The 18,670-nt window shown below is 38.2% G+C and overlaps 1 protein-coding gene across 4 annotated transcripts in view; it reads left to right on the top strand.

Annotated features, from left to right (window-relative positions):
• The window catches only part of ulk4 (unc-51 like kinase 4), a 110,809-nt gene that overhangs the window by 58,383 nt on the left and 33,756 nt on the right, over window positions 1–18,670 (top strand). For all 4 annotated transcript variants that reach the window (XR_004898557.1, XM_031278304.2, XM_031278305.2 and 1 more), the window contains 9 exons: window positions 4,452–4,585; window positions 5,056–5,177; window positions 5,570–5,626; window positions 6,039–6,090; window positions 6,951–7,045; window positions 9,147–9,198; window positions 9,804–10,008; window positions 11,230–11,322; window positions 18,229–18,277. Coding sequence is in view for 3 of the 4 variants with exons in the window: in XM_031278304.2 (XP_031134164.1) it covers window positions 4,452–4,585; window positions 5,056–5,177; window positions 5,570–5,626; window positions 6,039–6,090; window positions 6,951–7,045; window positions 9,147–9,198; window positions 9,804–10,008; window positions 11,230–11,322; window positions 18,229–18,277 (859 nt within the window). In the remaining variant the exon portion in view is untranslated. The remainder of the gene's footprint in view (window positions 1–4,451; window positions 4,586–5,055; window positions 5,178–5,569; window positions 5,627–6,038; window positions 6,091–6,950; window positions 7,046–9,146; window positions 9,199–9,803; window positions 10,009–11,229; window positions 11,323–18,228; window positions 18,278–18,670) is intronic.

Below are 18,670 nucleotides of genomic sequence, written 5' to 3'. Positions count from 1 at the left end.
GGGATGAATTCACCAGGTTTTTGAATATGGGTTTGATTAACGCTTATGTCCCACAATGCAATGCACAAAGATAATAAAGTAGCTAGTTTCAGCTGGTAATAATTAAAACAAATTAGTTGTGGACAGATCCAGGAATATCTTGAAAAACCCAAATAAAGTAGCTTTGGGAAAACATTGTGTTTATTTCCAAATATTCTGCAGCAGGAAATGGAGCAATATGATGACCTCATTTTGGATATTTTTGATTGGACCATTCTTTCTGACATCACAGCCTAGGGCTGCATGATATGACCTAAAATCAAAATCACGATTAATTGCACATTTTATCTTGATAACGATAAATGAACGATAATTAATCACGTTGTTCTTAATCATCTTTTCTGAAGCCAAAATGTTTCCAGACGATGGACACTTTTTTTTTTTTTGGGCACAAGTTGCTCAGTTGACTCAGACTCGGTGTTTGAGTTATCCTCCATTAGGCTTTCCATGTGGCTGACTGGTCCGGGCAGAGTCACGTGACTACACACACGGTAGAATGTTTTTAAGGAGAAAGTAGGCCTATCAACAGGAATCAATTGTCGAAATTATCATCATGGGAAAAATACGTCGATAACAGCTTCAGAATTTCGATGTCGATACATTTTTGATTAATAGTCCAGCCCTATCACATCCTTATGCCAGAGCAAGATATACTGGATTTATTGTTATAGCTATGCTATGGCTCTGTTTTTTTATATTTATATATGAGAATAACTAAATAATAAGTCTGAACACAACCTCCTTTTACAAAAGACTCCAAAACAGAGTTGAGGTGTTTTTATTTTTTCATTTTCGCTTCAGCTCTTTTCCTCTGCCTGCCTCTCTTTTCCTCACATACACGCACTTTCCTTCTATCCCTTTCCTCTTACTTGCTCTCCCTCTGTTCACTGTGTTAGAGCTGTCAGAGTTGACCTGCCTGTCTCCCTCCCACCGAGCACTCTGCATGATTCAACCACACACACAGGCACACATCTTTCTCTCAGTCCTGCTCTCACCCAGGCACATTGTGTTTAATTAGCTCCTCAGTGGCGTGAAAATATGTGTGTGTTTGTGTGTGTATGTGTTTTTGTCTGTATGAAATAAACTTGCAGAGAGGAAGTGTCAAGATTGCCATTGGGAGTGGACACACGGCTTTCAACACACACACACACACACACACACACACACACACACACACACACACACACACACACACACACAGTGCGGGCCACTTGTAGGTCAGTTGTGTGTGAGTACTTTGTAAGTCTCCCACAGTGACTGACAGAGAGGTGGCAAGTTTGTCTCTCTTTATTTAGCAGTTGGAAAAAAACGGCTACAAGACTTACAGAGGAACACACAGGCAGAAGTCTAGCAGGGAGACAAATAGGCAGACAGACGAGGAGCAGGCATTGAGCTGGTTAAAGAGATAGACGGGTAAATAGATGGAAAGATATACTGATAAGCATTTTATATTAGAAAAAGTGAGATCATCACATAATGTTGACTTTGGTGTTGTTGAAGACTTTTGCTTGGACCAAATGTAAACAAAAGGGTCACCCCACCACCAAAATTCAAAGACATATTATGTTCATAAACCTAACCTATCTATCACTCTTACCTTGATTAATAGGCTCAGAAAACACAGGCTACAACAACAGCTAAATCTGAATTGATAAAGGCAATGTTGGTTGCTCAGTTTGACGGTGGATTGGTCCGACACTTTGCTCCAGATTGAAATACATGTATCTCAACAACTATAGGATGGATTGCCATGGAATTTTGTACAGATGTTCATGGCACCCAGATAATGAATCCAGATAATCATAATAATTTATTCTGTAAAATATCTTAAAGTGAACATATTATGCTTTTCCTTATTTTCTGTCATATCTACAATGTTATAATGTTAAAATAATGAGGTAAACATATTTTAGAGAAATCCCTATGAGCTAAAACGTTCAGATTTCTAACTGTTTTGAGCGCTCCGGTTTTAACAGTTTTTCCTACTCTCAGCTAGGTGTCACGTAACACTTTGCCGGCCTTCTCTGGCCTTCTATGATTGGTCATCTGCTCCAGGTAGGCAGGACTGAAGTGTTTTTAAAAAATTTTTTTAAAGCTACTGCAGTGTTAACATTGTCGCATGTAGCTACATGCTAACGGCAGTAAAATATGTCATCTTGTCTGCCAGTGTTATCTGCGATTTTTGACTGTAGAAAGTGCTGCTATATTCTATTAGTGTCCACTAACTATAGTAGCTATGTACATGCTAACAGCAGTAAAAGATGTCATCTTGGCTGCTAATGTTGTTAAATTTCGATTGCATTACTGCTGAAACATGTCCGATTGGGTAGTATTTGGTTCAGAAGCCTTTTTCTGCGATATTTGATGGTAGAAAGTGCTGCTCCATTCCATTACAATTTAACATTAGCCTGCTAACTATTAAGTAGCCAGATAGCTGTAATCTTGGCGGCCAATGCTGGTCATTTCTCCCCAATTTCAGGTCACATTACTGCTGGGACATTTCCGGTTGTGTAGTATTTGGTTTAGAAGTCTTTATTTGTGATTTCATGGTACAAAGTCCTGCTATAAACTCTGTTGCAGTAGTTTCAGCTGCTACTAGTGAAACAAAACTGGAGCGGAGATTCAAGGAAACGCGCTATTTAGAGCAGACTGGGCTTTTTCGGGAGGGGGGCTTAAAGAGACAGGCGCTCCAACAGAGTGTCTCGGACAGAGGGTGAATACAGGTGTAGCAGCCATGGGCAGTATGAGAAAGTGTTTTTTGAACATTAAAGCATGTAAACATGTCCTAGTACAAACACAAATACAAGTATGAACCTGAAAATGCTATATAGTAGTTCCCCTGTTAATATATAAATGATGGATTGGCACCATCATCAGGTCAAAATCCTTCCTGTTTATGACCAAATACCTGCAAAACTAAATATCCCCATTATCCTCAGCTGTAATTTGTGTTAAGTGCTAATTAGTGAATGTTAGCATGCTAATACGCTAAACTAAGTGAATATATGTAAACATACCTGCTGAACATCAGCATGTGAGCATTGTTATTGTGAGCATGTTAGAATGCTGATGTTAGCATTTATCTTTAAGTGTCACTATGCTAACTCTAGTTGTAACTAAAACATTCTTCCACAAAAACACAAAACATTTACAAGAGTACTGTGGAATTATTATTGTGGAGTTTCTTCATTTTATTTGCTTTCATATTGCATTGTCAATATTAATTATATAATTAAGGTAGTATTGGGAGTAATTGTTTTCATATCTCAGGGTAATTTTATATCTTAAGGTTGGTGGTACTGTCGCAGCATAACCACAACCCTGGGAAAACTTGATACTATCGTTACGTCTAGGGCTTCCAGAGAGCATTTGAAACTACAGAGCGAAGCGCCAGCCCACCAGGCTGAAGGTAAAGGTGAAGCGCCTACCTCTCGCCATAGTCGGGACACTGTTTCACTTTGTCTTCTGACCAGCTCACTGCTTGGTCCGGCGCTAATCAGCATTGGCGCTCCGTTGACAGTTCATTTGTAGACATTTAAGACGCAGACAAAACATTAACACAACTTGATGGGTAGAAGGAAAATCTTCGGCATGTGTCTCTCTTCCAAAACCGACTGTTCTCTCCAGTCTCCTCAACTTCCGCTTTTGTCAACTCATACAGCTCTGTGACGCAGGTACAGTAAGCCACTCCCACCTCAGCCTGGCGACCAATAGGTGGATTGTGCCGTAACAATACCAACTAGGCTTTGCTTGTTTGCACTAAACCCATAACAATAATGGAAATAGAAAATCCAGCAATTAATATTAGAGCTCCCCTGAAATGTGCTGGACCCTTAATATAGTAACAGTAGCTGTGTCGGATTCCATTTATCTGTGAGCTGTGGCTGCTAATACTTTATGCAACATTATGAGGAAAAATAGTGAATTTGTAATCCCTGCACCATTCCTACTCTAAAGTGTAGACTAAATATGACCTCTCTGAATGTGTCTGCATTCATCCTTTTTAGTGCTTGTGTGTGCTTGTACACGTGTGGGTGTATTTGTGTGTCAGTAATGAATATCAATTTGCAGTGGTAACCTTTCTGTTCTGCTGTGAATTTGTGAATAGAATATTATTGATTACTGTGCAATACATCAGACTGACAAGAATAAAAATGTTCTAAAACTCGGGGCCTGTCTGTCTGTCTCTCTCTTGGCCAATCTTCCTGCCCCTTCTTTTTATGCTCATTGACAAAAATCATATTGTTAGTCTTCATCATCAATTTGATACTCTTGAGCAACCAAGTGGAGCAGTAGAATACGATGAAACCCTAAAAGCAGTCTGAGTGAAAAAAGAAAATCATGCGTCCATGAAATATGAATGCCACATACATTTTGTGACATGCAATGCATTTGTGTCTCTTTCTGTTTAGACTTGTGATGCACCTGGAGAGAGACCTGCGCAAAGCCACTCCCCTCAGAGAGAACCCCAGCCAATCAGGCTATCTGTCTCAGTGTCTGGATTTACTGATTGTATATCTGAGTAGCACTGCACCACTGATACTGGGTACAGATACACACACTACTCTTCTGCCTGCACAAGTGTGCCTGCTCTTTGTATGTTTTTGCCTATGATTTTTGCCTACATGCAAATCAATTTACTCAACATGTTTTGATAAACAAAATTTATATATATTATAATATAACATATTGTAAGAGAAATACTGTAAGGTAAAAAAAATGTTATATTCGTCACTGTTTCATGTTACTAAATATAAAAATGATAACCCAGACTACGACAGAATATTAACTGTTTATAAGCCCAACAGCATGTCTTTACAGCAGCGTTGCTAACCCCAACAACGGAAACTGAAGTTACCCACAATCCATCAGGTGTATCTCACAACGGATCTCATAGTAGCCCAGAATACACGACAGTGTACTTTTGTATTACTGTAAGGCCACATTAGCCTTCTACTATTATCCCTTCTCATCTCCTCTTCTGTCCCCATCTCTTGTCTCCTCTCCTCTCTCCAGAGGATGTCTTATGTGCATTACAAAGTGTGGTCGGGAGGAGACACCCATCTACAGCTCAGAGCAGACAGCTTAAACACACTTTGCCTACAATATCTGTAGTGCTGGAACTTCTTTCCACCCAGGTAACTTGGAACTAAAAGAGTCTTCTTCATTGTTTGATGTTAATGTTTTGGCATTATTGCATGCAAGGTTATCCACATAGATTTTCTCATAAATTACCAGTACCCATCCTCATTGTTCAGCACAGTATGGTCCATTTTCCCTGAAAATTATTTAACTATCAATATATTGTTATAGCTGCCATGGTGGCCTGGGTGTATGGGCCTGTTATTAAATACAGTATATGTTATAATGTACTTAGTTTAGATTAGGGCCAGATAGATACACATGGCTTCAGAAGGCTCTGGGACACTGTACATCATTTGGGTTTGTGTATAATAAGCCTGCAAGAAAAATAATGGTATGTATATTCCTGCTCTTACCTGTTCTCTGTTTGTGTGACTGACTCTCACAGGTCTTTAGATGTCAAATTGTAACTGAAGAGCTTCTAGCTCAAATTGGATTGCTGCTGGTAAGTGTTTGGTAGTACAGTATTATGTTTAGATAAGGACTCTTTATTTGTCTTTTCAGTGGAGTGATTTTTTTTTTTAACAAAGTAAAGGTCTACAAATAACACTTTATTAGTTGTTGTTAAAACTAGAATGCACTGACATTTCTAATTTCAATGCATTTGTCATGTTAAAACATAAAGGTTTACGGCATTAAGACATTTAGGATATCATAAAAAGCAGCGCTAATGTCCATTGCAGTCATTTAATATTCAGGCAGGAAGAAATCTGGGAATCACTACTACCACACAACAGCACATAGTGATCAGTATGTGTCTAACGAGAAATGAAAACGACCATCACTAATTACCGTGCACTAAAAAAAAGTATTGCTGTAGTATTTAGTTGGTGTCATGTCTAACCTCTTTCTCACAGAACTATATCACCTCTATAGAGTCCAATGAAACAAATCTGGCCAGCGCTTTGGGTGAGTTACTTTCTCAATTACTAAAATGTTTACGCGTATTAAATAAGAATATTTCATTTCTTTGACCAAACTTTACTCTGCAGTCTATTTTCATGTGTTTTGGATTGTGTTTTTCGGTTACACTTTACTTGACGGTATCTACGTAAGAGTGAATGACACTGTCATGAACGTGTCAAACATTATAGACAAGTCATAAACGTTTATGACCTAACGCTTCTTTTAGTAAGTGTCATTCTGTTTTTGTCATGACAAGTTAGGGTTATGGTTAGGGTTAGAGTTAGGGTTCACGTGTTCATGACAGTGTCATGTCACTCTTATGTAGATACCTTCAAGTAAAGTGTTACCTGTTTTTCTTCTGTACACTGTTCTTTCGTTATATTCATCATTAATAATTTTTCCTAAAGCTTTTATTAAGTCTTAATTTAGCGCCCCCCTTGGAACTGACATTTTATAATCAGTGTGTTTACCTATTTAAATAGACATAAAGTAATGAATTACGCATTTTGTAATTTAATTTCTTTGTAAAAATTCATATTTCTTTAAGCATATAAAGTTTAGTTGTAAAGGCTGTACTTAAACTTGCAAGTCATCTTTGGATCATAAGATCCAAGAAAAAATATGAAAGATACATACAGCCTTGAAGTGACAGTTGTGGTACTAAGTTTCAAATGCTTGTGCACAAGGCAAGGTGCAGAGTGCAGGGTCAGTGCCTTGCTCAAAGGCAATAATATAAACCGCACTCCACAAATGGAATACATGGAGCCATCTTTGCAAGGACCTGGTCAGCCTGTGGGTCATCCTCCCCTTTTATTGAGGAGGTGATCATCATTAGAGCTGAATGATGTTTGATTTTCCTTTAGGTGCCGCAGTATGTGAGGAGTTGATTAGGACATCTCTGTCCATTGTGGAAGTCTTAAGTCAGCACCATACTCTCATCACTCCACATCGTAGTGCTGTAAGTATGCAGTGTCTGACTGGATACCTGTCTGTCAGTCTGATTTCTACCATACATGTTTTACTGTTTACTCATTGAGACAAACATTTAATAATAATTAAGTTGCTTTGCTGTGACAGAAAGCTTGCAGAGAACAAGTGAGGGCTATAAGATGTTAGTTAATAAGATGTTTTGTCCATTTCATATAGTGCCCCTGGTTTTAAATTCAGTGTGTGTCTTCCAGTCTACCAAACCTCTCAGTGGTCAGAGGACAGAGGGTAAACTTGTGTGCTATTAGGCAAGACACTAATCAACTATTGAACCAACAGAGCCTCATCAGATCTCTCTCTGTGTGTGTGTGTGTGTGTGTGTGTGTGTGTGTGTGTGTGTTTATGTGCATGGGATAGGACGATGAGATTGTGTTTAATGACTATTGACGTATGGAAGTGGAGAGCAGCAGGAAGCAGACAGGATGGAGGGAGAGAAAAGAAAAGAGATGAGGAATAGAGGAAAGGTGCAAAGAGGAGGTTTGCTGCTACTGATAGTCAATAACACAGGAAGACACTTTAATTACCACCAGCCAGCTCAGATTAACTTTTATTGCCTGCTGCACAAGGACACACAGTCATGTTTGAGTTAGTTTACTTCTCTGAATCCTTCTCACACAGTAACGTTTGCACTAAGTTTTGCCCCCACTGCTCTTTCTCTTTTTTTCTTTTTTACACAACCGGCTTTTACTTTATGGGACGTTAAATTTGTTCTTTAGTCATCTTAAAAAGTGAAACATTTCAGCTATGTAAGCATTACCCATTAAAACCAAATAGTGATGGGAAGGAATTAAATTTATTTTGTCTGATTAATTAATTCAGTCTTTTAGTAAGGCCAGGATATATTGAGCAGCTTTATAGACTACTGTCTGTATCCAGGAACCACATGCTAACATTTAGCTTATTTGTTGTGAATTAATGATATACAGTAGCTTCAGCATAGCAGGTATATTGAAAAAAAGTGTTTTGTGCATTGTCTAATCAACAATGTGCACATGAGGTTTGTTTACAAGAAGAAACAGGAGTATAATTTCAGAAGACCAGCTGTTGCCTGTGATTTGCGTCTGGTAAAAAAAATGGTAATTAAAAAGTATATACAACATTTCATCTTTTCTAGTCCTGTGAGAATACAGATTAAATGGTATATTACTATTTTTGTATTGGTTACAAAGGAAATTTATCTTTAGTTACAATTGTGGTGATTGGAAAAAACTGCTTTTTCCCTATCAACTTGTACACACACACACACACACACACACACACACACACACACACACACATACACACACACACACACACATACACACACACACACACACACACACACACACACACGCACACACGCACACACACACACAATATCCAGTCTTTTGATGTTTGTGATATTAATATACACGCCATTAAGTGGTGGACAGCATCCTTTGTAGTTTCCTCGCTCTGGTTTTCAATGTAATGACCTCACACACACTCACTCAGCATTAGTGTTGTTTCTATGGTAATATTAGTAATCATGCAAATTCATGCAATATAGATTTGTGCCTGTGTGTGTGTGTGTGTGTGTGTGTGTGTGTGTGTGTGTGTGGATCAAAGAGATCATTCAACAGTGCATTTCCAGAGTAATTTGATCCTCCGTGGCAATAGTCTGTGTGGTTGATGCCCACTGAATTAATATAGTACAGTGTCTTCTATTCATTTTAATCTTAAAAATATATCCTGTTGTCAGATTTGCAGAATGAGGGACCAAATTGTTTTTTTGAGAATATTTCTTCTGTTTATGTTCAGCAGTGAGATTAAATATGAACTTTTACATATAAAATCCCTCATCACAATGACAGTTGTTTTGCTGGTACATGTTCTACAAGTTAATTTTCTACTGCTACAGAATGTCAGCCTGCGTTGTTTCATGTCCGTGGTACTCAGACATTATTTGCAGATGAAATTATACAGATTGTAATTGTGCCAGATGCAGTGCTTTACTATGTGTATGTAATTAGCTTATTGATAAGTATCCTGGTCAAGGACCAATACAGTGTGACGTGTAAATATTGTTTTTCTTCTATTTGTGTCCCTTGAAGGTTGTGGATGCCATCCTGCCCCCTCTGACAACACTGGCTTTTAGCAGAAGTGGTAAGAGAGATGGGGGTCACTTTTGAGAAAGGGAAGAGAGAATGAGAGAGAAGAGATGTGGAAATAGAAGTAAATGTTAGAGTGAGGGAGGAGGGAGGAAGGAAGAAAAGGGAACAGAGAAAATGGCAAATGGGAAAGAGTAGGAAAGAAGGTTTAGAAAGATAAGGCGCATGCCATGCAACCACCAGTTTCTCAGGGTAAAATGACGTCCTTGTTTTGTGTATGCCATTGATACTGTGTTTGTCACACTATTATGTTGTTTTAAAAACCTGTCATCTTGGGTCCTCCTGTGAGTCCACCTCTGTTTTTATAAGTTAATGTAGTGTAATATTATACAGTCTTATGTTACTTGTTTGGCATGGCATTTATTAAGTTCAGTTTCTTTGGTTATTTATGTAAATTGTAATAGCTGTGGTCATATGATGTTATGCATTTGTCAAATGTCACAAACCTATAATGGCCCCCTTGGAAACAAAAATACAACTAAGAAACATTCTCCCAGCCAAGATGTAGCCAAAAGCTACTACTCCCTAAACAAGCTCACATATAGTATTGTAAACACCAAAAGTATATTAATACTCTCTTTCTCTGTGTGTGTGCTTCAGTGGAGTGGTCTGTGTTTGTTCTGAGGGTGCTGTCCGAACTCAGTCTTGTCCTGCTGGTCCAGGAGACTGATGGAACTGCGGAAGATGAGGAGACGGAGGAAAATAAAGAGAGAAGAGAGGAAGGAGAAAGGACAGCAGAAGGAAGAGATGATGGAAGTTCCTGTAATCAGATCTTAGCTCTCGTCACTAAATCTCTGCTTCCAAGGTTGGTCGGACTCTTTCTAAATATCAGCTTGACAGTGTCTATGCTTTCCTCCTCCATATTTTGTTTGTGTAGGAACAATTATAGGTTCGAAAAGTAGCAATTTTAACATCAACACAACATAACTTAATTATAATTAATTGTGATACTTTAAGGCAATTAGTATAAATTAAACCATTGTAAAAATAATTCCTACCCTTGTTTTGAGCCAGTGGTATTGTTATCAATTATGTTTCCCTCTATTAAAACATTTCCCTTAATCCCCTTTGACAATCTTCTATGAAGTCCAACCTTGCCCTTGGCTTATGCTAGTACCCCACTTTTTTTGGTAAAGACTAGCTGTACATACACAATATTCAAGCCAAAACAGCTGGAGTACAGTGGCTGTCAGAAATAATTTAAACCTTTGTAGCTAAGTGACAGCAGGTGATAAAGTCAGAGCTGAGCTTGATAGGAAGTAAGTCCTGGATTTCTTGAAACTGAAACAGGGATATCCCACCATCCCAGATTATTCTATTACAATTAATTAATTTTCTTTGGGTTTCTTACCAGGTGACAGTCTGTGTTATGGATACTAGAATGTGATAAATAATTACTGTATTGATACATCTAGCACTTTAAAATGAAATATATAGAGTATTTTTTTGTCCTGCTTCTGTGGGTTCACGTCACATCCTAGTTCTCGTCAGCTACAGCTAACTGACAAGCATCTGTTTTTATGAGTGTAGGCCTCAGCGTACAATCTGTGGAGAGCAGAGACAGACAAATGCAGTTTGCAGAAGTTCACATCATGTAAAAGTACAAAATACAAAATAGACGTGACATTTGTGGTGTGTTTTTTTCACTTTTCTTCATACCCTCCATGTGGATCTATACAGTCCCCTCCTATACCATTATTATTTGTATCTCCCTTTTTAAAATGTTCTCCTCTCTAATGGTTGCCTCATGTGTTACCTCTTGTTTACCTTTATTTCCACCCCCATTTCTCCTCCTCACACTACTCCTCTTCCTCTCCCTTTTGCCTCTAAAATTCTCTCCTCTGCTCCTCTTCCCGCATTCCCCCTTCTCTCCACCTTCTATTATAACTCTACTTCTCCCCTCCCCCTCTTCTCTACCCTCCTCCCCAGATTTGTTCCAGTTTACACTCTGTTACTAATCAGAACAGTACATTAATTATTAACACTATGAAAGCCAAATGTTGTACTCATGCATGTTTGTGTCTAGGTATGAGTCTCTTCTTCAAGCAGCAGAGCCTATCCCACTCTATGCACTCAAACTGCTGGTATCGATGACTGAACACAGCATGCAGATCTGCAGGTACTGCACACACACAGGCACTTAATTAGTCACACACTTGAATCACTCACAGACAACAAAACACTGTTGACGCATTGTAATACCAAAATGTGATCTTACTGTATCTTACAGTACCATCCCAAGTATTTTTAACATACACTGGAGAGTACAGAAAACTGTGTATTACACATCCATTGAAGAAGTCCTATGAACAGCTGCTCTATAGATGCTGGTTAGCCTTTTCTTCTAGACATGAATCCACCTCTTACCATACATTATTCCTTCTTATAGTAACTAAAATGTATGTGCGCAATATGTTTTTTAACTGGAGATACTTTTGAATCCACTATTGTGGTTCTTTATCAAAGACCAAGTGTTTTGCAGTTTTAGCAGACACACACAAATACACACAGGCACATTTTAGGCGCTCTATGTGTAATGTTTTAATGCCAAGGCTACTAACTGTTTATTCACACACACACACACACACACACACTTACTATTAGCGATGATCTTTTTCCACCCTTCTTAAAGCCAGTATTTTCTACATCAGTAATCAGATTAGTGGCAGGCATAAGGTGCTGTATCAGCTAAGATGTGCAAAGACTTGACATATTGTGCTGATATATCTTTGCACACTAGCTACTTCTGTATGAAGGACTAAAAATGACAGAAGGAAAAATAAATAAATAAAAGTAGAAATAAATAAAAAAAATGCAGAAATATAGTGAAAATAAATACATTTTGGTAATATAAATGGCTATTTCTGTATTTTTACATGTATTTATTTATTTATGCATTTCTATATGTATTTATTTATGTATTTATACATTTATTTATATATTTATGTAGTTATATATTTATTTATATATTTATTTCTACATTTATTTATTTCTGTATTTCCACATTTCTACATTTATTTATTTCTGTATTTCCACATTTCAACATTTATTTTTCCCTGCGCCTGTATGCTAATTGAGTGGGGGTGCCAACATCAGTCTGAATCAGGATTGGTTAGCTTACCGTAAAAAATCACCAAAAAAGGCTTCTAAACCAAATACTAAACAAATACAAATACAGTAAAGTGACCAGAATTTGGGGTGAAATGTCCAGCATTGAGCTACATAATAGTTTGCTAGGAGTTTGCTGGTCTCTCACAGAGATCTCATTTGTTGCCCTGTTTTTACCTGATACTTTCATAAAAGTACAAACACATTAAGTGAGAGGTATATACACATGCTTAAACTTTATTTAAAGCATGATTAACCTGAAGCAGGACGGAGTCATGACTTAAAACACCAAAGCAAGGCTTCTAGCTCAGGCTAGCTAGCGTTAGCAAATTACCTTCAAAGTTGCAAAGAAATGATGAAACGTAAAATTTGAAGCCTTTATTTAATTTGCTACATGGTGTTGTACTGGATGGCCGGAAGACCCTCCGTATATCATTAACAGATACTTTAGGCAACTCCAGCAAACACCTTGTAAACTTCATCTCTGCCATCATAACGGTCTACTGTCACTGTCTAAGACTAATGTCTAAGGTAGGCGGTACGGATCGGGAACTGACATAGCCTGCGTCCAGAGATGGATAGATGGATCGTTTGCTTCTGTCTGGTTAGCGATGTGGCCCCCAGCTAACCAATCCTGCTTCAGACTGATGTTGGCACCCAAATAAATGTTGAAATGTGGAAAATACATAAATAAATAAATGTAGAAATGTGGAAATACAGAAATAAATAAATGTAGAAATAAATATATAAATAAATATATAACTACATAAATATATAAATAAATGTATAAATACATAAATAAATACATATAGAAATGCATAAATAAATAAATAAATAAATACATGTAAAAATACAGAAATAGCCATTTATATTACCAAAATGTATTTATTTTCACTATATTTCTGCATTTATTTATTTATTTCTACTTTATTTATTTATTTTTCCTTCTGTCATTTTTAGTCCTTCATACTTCTGAAGAGCTTAGTTAAAAAGTGTACTGCACACTCTTTAAAAAATACGACACTAAGACAAAATTATTGCTGGCGTTAAAGTAAAATTCACTACCACATAATGTCTAAATAAATCGCTATTTGAGAATTTAAAAATATGTATTTTTTTTTAAAGATAATTTTGGGTCTTTTTGGCCTTTAATGGATAGGATAGCTGTAGACGGGAAAGGGGGTAGAGGGAGGGGGAAGACATGCAGCAAAGGACCGCAGGTTGGAATCAAACCCGGGCCGCTGCGGTTAGAACTGAGCTTAAGTACATGGGTACATGCTCAACCAGGTGGACTACCAGGGCATCCCTAAAAACATGTCTTGGGGAAGCAAAATAACCAAAATAAAAAGAGGTAATGATGCGTTTTCTGGTTTGGTTGCACGGAGAATCTGCTGATCCCTCGTCTAATTATGAGGTGACTCACCTGTGCGTGTGTACATGCGTGCGCTCACTAGTGCATGCGCTGATGTATGTGTGTTTGATACATGTGTTCTGACAGCAGCTGTCAGTAAGTCTTGCTTCTCTGGTCATCTATCTACTCTTTTCAGTTGTTGACAGAGACAGAAGGTAGGGGTGAAAAATGTGGTGAGAGGGAGAGGGAGAGAGAGGGAGAGAGAAGGAGAGAGAATAGGGAAAGTCAAAAATTGGATGGAGGGGCGGAAGGAAGGATAGAAGGAGGAAGTAGGAAATAGACTGACAAGGAGATGAATTGTGTTCGGGGGGTAACATTGGGGAGGAGAGAAAATGTTGACAAAGGGTGGGAGACGAGTATAGAAAGGATGAAGTGTTAATGGGTGAGGTAGCTTGAATCAACATGCATCCTTCTCTCACTTTTTGTCCCCCTTTCCATCCACTTATTTTATCTACTTCAGCAAAACTAACTCAACGAACCTCTTATCACTTATATTCCACTCTCCCTCCATCTCCATCCATCCCTACCCCCCCTTCTCAGAGTTCAAAGTTCACCCTCATAGCTGAATACTTATCAGTAATATTACCCCCTCTCGTCTCCATCCTTCTCTTCCTCCCCCTCTCCTCATCCCCTTCTTTCATTGACATAAGTAGAGTGACGTGAACTTTTCAAATTGGTGTCAGCACTCTTCTCTCTACATCTCTGTTTTTCTCACACTCTTTTTCAGCTGACATTATTAACAATATTTTACATTTTCTCCCTCGTTCTCTTTCTCTCACCATCTCTAATTTATTAACATTAGTCCATGTTTCTCTCTTTCTCTGTGCCCTCTCCACAACTCTCCCTCCATCACTGCGGTTATGCAATCAGAAATTAAATTGCCTGGGTCTTGGTTAGATAAGTGTGGCTATGAAGCCAGCCGAGAGGTAATTAGATGGTAAATTGGGGACATTAACGTTGGGAAGGCAGCCTGCTGTTTCTCTCTGCATTATCACAGCCCAGACACACCTTCAAACAATAACATTTACTATGACCTTTAGCCAAAGAACCTTATAGTGTGTGGTTACACTTGTGTGTGCCCAAGTATGTTTCAATGTCCTCATACTGTCTGCCAAATGTGTGTGGATGTGGCCGAGCCCTTTCACACATGCCATGCTTATCAACCAAGTATCAGGTATTTTATCTTAGATTAACTGGGTTGGCTGTTGTATGGTGATTGTAGAATAATCTCTATCTTAAGCAAATCATAATTCTTGCTTGTGTGTTTTTTTATTTTATAATTAGTTAATAGCATTGACAAGACTCAAGCTTGCAAAGCCATTACATCATCATATTGCTGTAGTCATCTGGACACCAAGCCAGAGAAAAGTGGAGTCGTTAGGTGTTAATAACACCAAGGTTTTTTTTTCACACGCTAAAAGTCTAATTGCATGTAACAGCCTGTTTTACTGGGCTGCTCTTTGGTGTGAATGAATGCATGAAAAAATATGTAATATATTTAAAATATTCTGTAGATGATACATAAACTCATTGGGGTGTGTCATTTGTGTATAATTGGAACATTTCACTGACTAAAACTTCCAAATGACATAAGACATAACTTCCTGACTTTCTTTTGTGTTTATTATCTTTTCACTTGAAATAACAAGGGCCAATATGCCCTTTCAAAATCATCAAGACTAAGCTTTAGAGCTGCAAGTGTTGCAGAATGATATAGCTAGTAGAGCTGTTAGGAGTTTCAGGGGATGTAGGACCCAAATGCAAGATGGCAGAAACAAGAGTAATCTCAAGGATTTATTTAAATGAAATCCAACAAACAAAAGGTGTCCTGGAACAGCAGGCAAAAAATCCAACAAAAACAGGAACAGGCAAAACATCAGGAACACCGAGACCAACAGGGTAGATGACACACAGACACTCCAAACAACATACAATGATCTGACACAGGACAAGGGAAACACAAAGACTAAATACAGAGGGTAACGAGGTAACAAGAGGCAGGTGACACAAGGGCTGGGAAACAGGTGGAAAACATCAGGCAATCACAAGAGCGGGAAAACACAAGACATGAAGTAAAACCAGACAAGACAAGACAGAAAACCAGATTATCAAAATAAAACAGGAAACAGAACATAAAACAAGACAAGACCGAAAATCACAAGGAGACAAGACACAACAGAAAAACAGACTACCAAAACAAGACAAAATACACCAAACCTATAACAAGAGCAGAGGTTAATCTAGCGTAGTGGTTGTTGTTTTTATATTCTCTATTAAAAAGCTAATACTGATAATGGATGCCTAATGTAGTAAAGGTTGTGTCATCTGTGTCTGTTCTATTATAGGCGGTCTGTTTTGCTTTTGATTGTTCCGTGTCTGTTATTGTGATGTATGGCTGGTCGTTTAAAGGTGGTCCAGTTTATCATGTCGTGCTAGCCTGGCCTGTCCTCTCATCTCTCAGCCTGTCACCTCCCTAATGGGAGGCCATCCATCACATCCACACACACACACACACACACACACACACACACACATATATATTTGCCCCTTTATAAAAGGCCTTTTATAAAATATATAAATATGAAGTGCATCATTGATTTCTGGATTCAGTGATCATAGTAGGTAAAAACAGCTACTACAGAGGTATAATCAGTGCGCACAACTCTATTTTCTACAAAGAACCTGGTCCTACAGATAGTGAGTGTTCTCAGTATGGATAATGGATATGGGAACTGTTCAACTTAAAAGAAGCATCTTTTTAATGTATTTGAATACTGTTCAGTGTTTCCTCTATGTTGATTTTGTAGTGTCGGCCCCCCATGGCAAAATTTCTGCCACCACGGTATCAGAAATAGGGCAGAAGCATATGCAGTCACGGTTGCCTTTTAAATTATCCTGCCCTTGTTGGCTGCCGCTCACATTGCAATTTAACAACAAGTAGAACTATTGAGAGGTTATTGGGCCCATCCAGTTTAACTCCACATACTGTTGTGTTGATGTAGTTTATTGTCAAAATGTTCGCTTTCTTCCGAGTCGGGTTGTTGTTCGGACAGACCTGTCCCCACTGCTAAAAAAAGGAAAAGGAAACACTGCTGTTAGATCAGTAGGTGTTCTGATAGTAGCAATTCAGTTATGGCCTAACTCAAGAATAAGGCAAAGAAAGAGACTCATTCAAGATAACAAACTTGGCAGAGTATACAGAAATTAGTGTAACAATTCTAATGTTGAAGCAGGTTGGTTGCATGAAAATATTTGGTACATGACACCCTGATGCCTGGATCTACGGCTCGGTCCAATTAATCACAGTTTATTTTGCAAATGCTGATCGTTTTGCTCAAAAGTTGGTGTAATGGTGTAGGGAATATCTCCTCAGCACACAATAAGATAAAATGAAACTGGTATTGATTTCTGTGTAAAAAGTAGGTTACAGGACTGCAGCAAACTTTATTAGATCAAATAAGGGAAAGTCTGAATGTATCTTAGCACACATATAGAACATAAAGTAAAGGTATAAAGTAGGCATTTGACCAGTACAAGAAAAACAAAGCAGTACAAAGGGAATGTTAAAGGTTATGAGGACTTGATGGCAAATTGTCACTCTATTTTACTAACCAGATGCAAATTTATCGGGAACATCTAACTTTTATCAAATACACCTACGTTCTAAGATGGTTCGAAGAACATCACATTATCAAAAGTTTCATCCTCAATGTTTTTGCTGCTGAAACGTCTACAAAAAGGTTTCCATAAGTGGCGTGATGCCTGCCAGACAAGCTATAAATCATACTTAAAATGAAGACAGGTTTTTAAATCAGTGGTCGGGCTTTGTTACCGTCAGCATATTAACACCAGTCTGACTTCAGCTGGCTTTGTTCCCATTACAGCTTGAATGCTTTCTTGCTTTCTTATACACACAAGGTATGTGTTCATATGTGTTGACACTCCAACCACACAGTAATTGGTTTCAAATCAAAGAACTTTAATCAGTAAGTAGACAGAATGTCATTGGTAATATAGACTTCCATCTCTCTCTCCCTCGCTCTTCTACTCTAACAGCTTTTCTTCTAGTTTTTCTACGTGGATTCATCCACATAACTCTTGTTTTCACTCCTATCCAATTGTTCCACTCTGTCATCCCTCTATTCTCTACCCAAATCTTCTCCTCTATTCTCTAATCTTCTCCTTCCTTTCTCCTCTTCAAATGTAATCTACTTCTACCTCATCCTCTCCTTAAATCTCCTCTTTGTCCTTCCCTCTCCTCTCTCACCTCCTTTCACTCTTCTGTTCTCATCGTGTCTCCTCCTTTTGTCTCTCTTCTATCCCCAATGTCACTGGTACCAGACAGCAGCCATTGTAGCGAAACTCCAACCTTAATGAAGATGAAACCGCCCAGTGGGTGTGCATATGGGTGTGTGTGTATGTGTGAACAGTGTGGTGAATTGCCTCTAAATTAATAACATTTCTACCTCTGCTCCAATATGTATTTTTTCTTTTCTTTTTTTTCAGGTTGATCAAACACAGTAAGATCCTACCAACGGTCTTTCAACTCATTATGGTGAGACCAGTCTTACTTAATCAATTAATCAATTTTTATTCAGCCAATCAGCATAACAGCACAACTGTCATTCACTCAGTCAATGAATCAGTCAGTCTGTTAAATAGTCTTACAATCAGCTAATCAAAGTCAGTTATCACTATCTGTATTTTATGGCATTTCTGCATTTTATTACAGCTCAGTTTGTATTCTGTCTCCTTTCCTCTCTTACTTCACTTCCTCTAACCCTTATAAATGTAGTTATGTAAATGAGTCTGAGTGGTGTTGACCTATTAGAGGGCTGGTGTAATTGACTGGCAGGTCAGCCATTGAGAAGGAGGAAGGGTTAATAGAGTTAGAATATGGACTCCACCACTAAGATCCCACACAAATGCATACACACAAACACATAGC

The sequence above is a fragment of the Sander lucioperca genome, chromosome 10 (assembly GCF_008315115.2).
Source record: "Sander lucioperca isolate FBNREF2018 chromosome 10, SLUC_FBN_1.2, whole genome shotgun sequence".
NCBI lineage: Eukaryota > Metazoa > Chordata > Actinopteri > Perciformes > Percidae > Sander > Sander lucioperca.
This window is presented reverse-complemented; position numbering and strand designations above follow the sequence as displayed.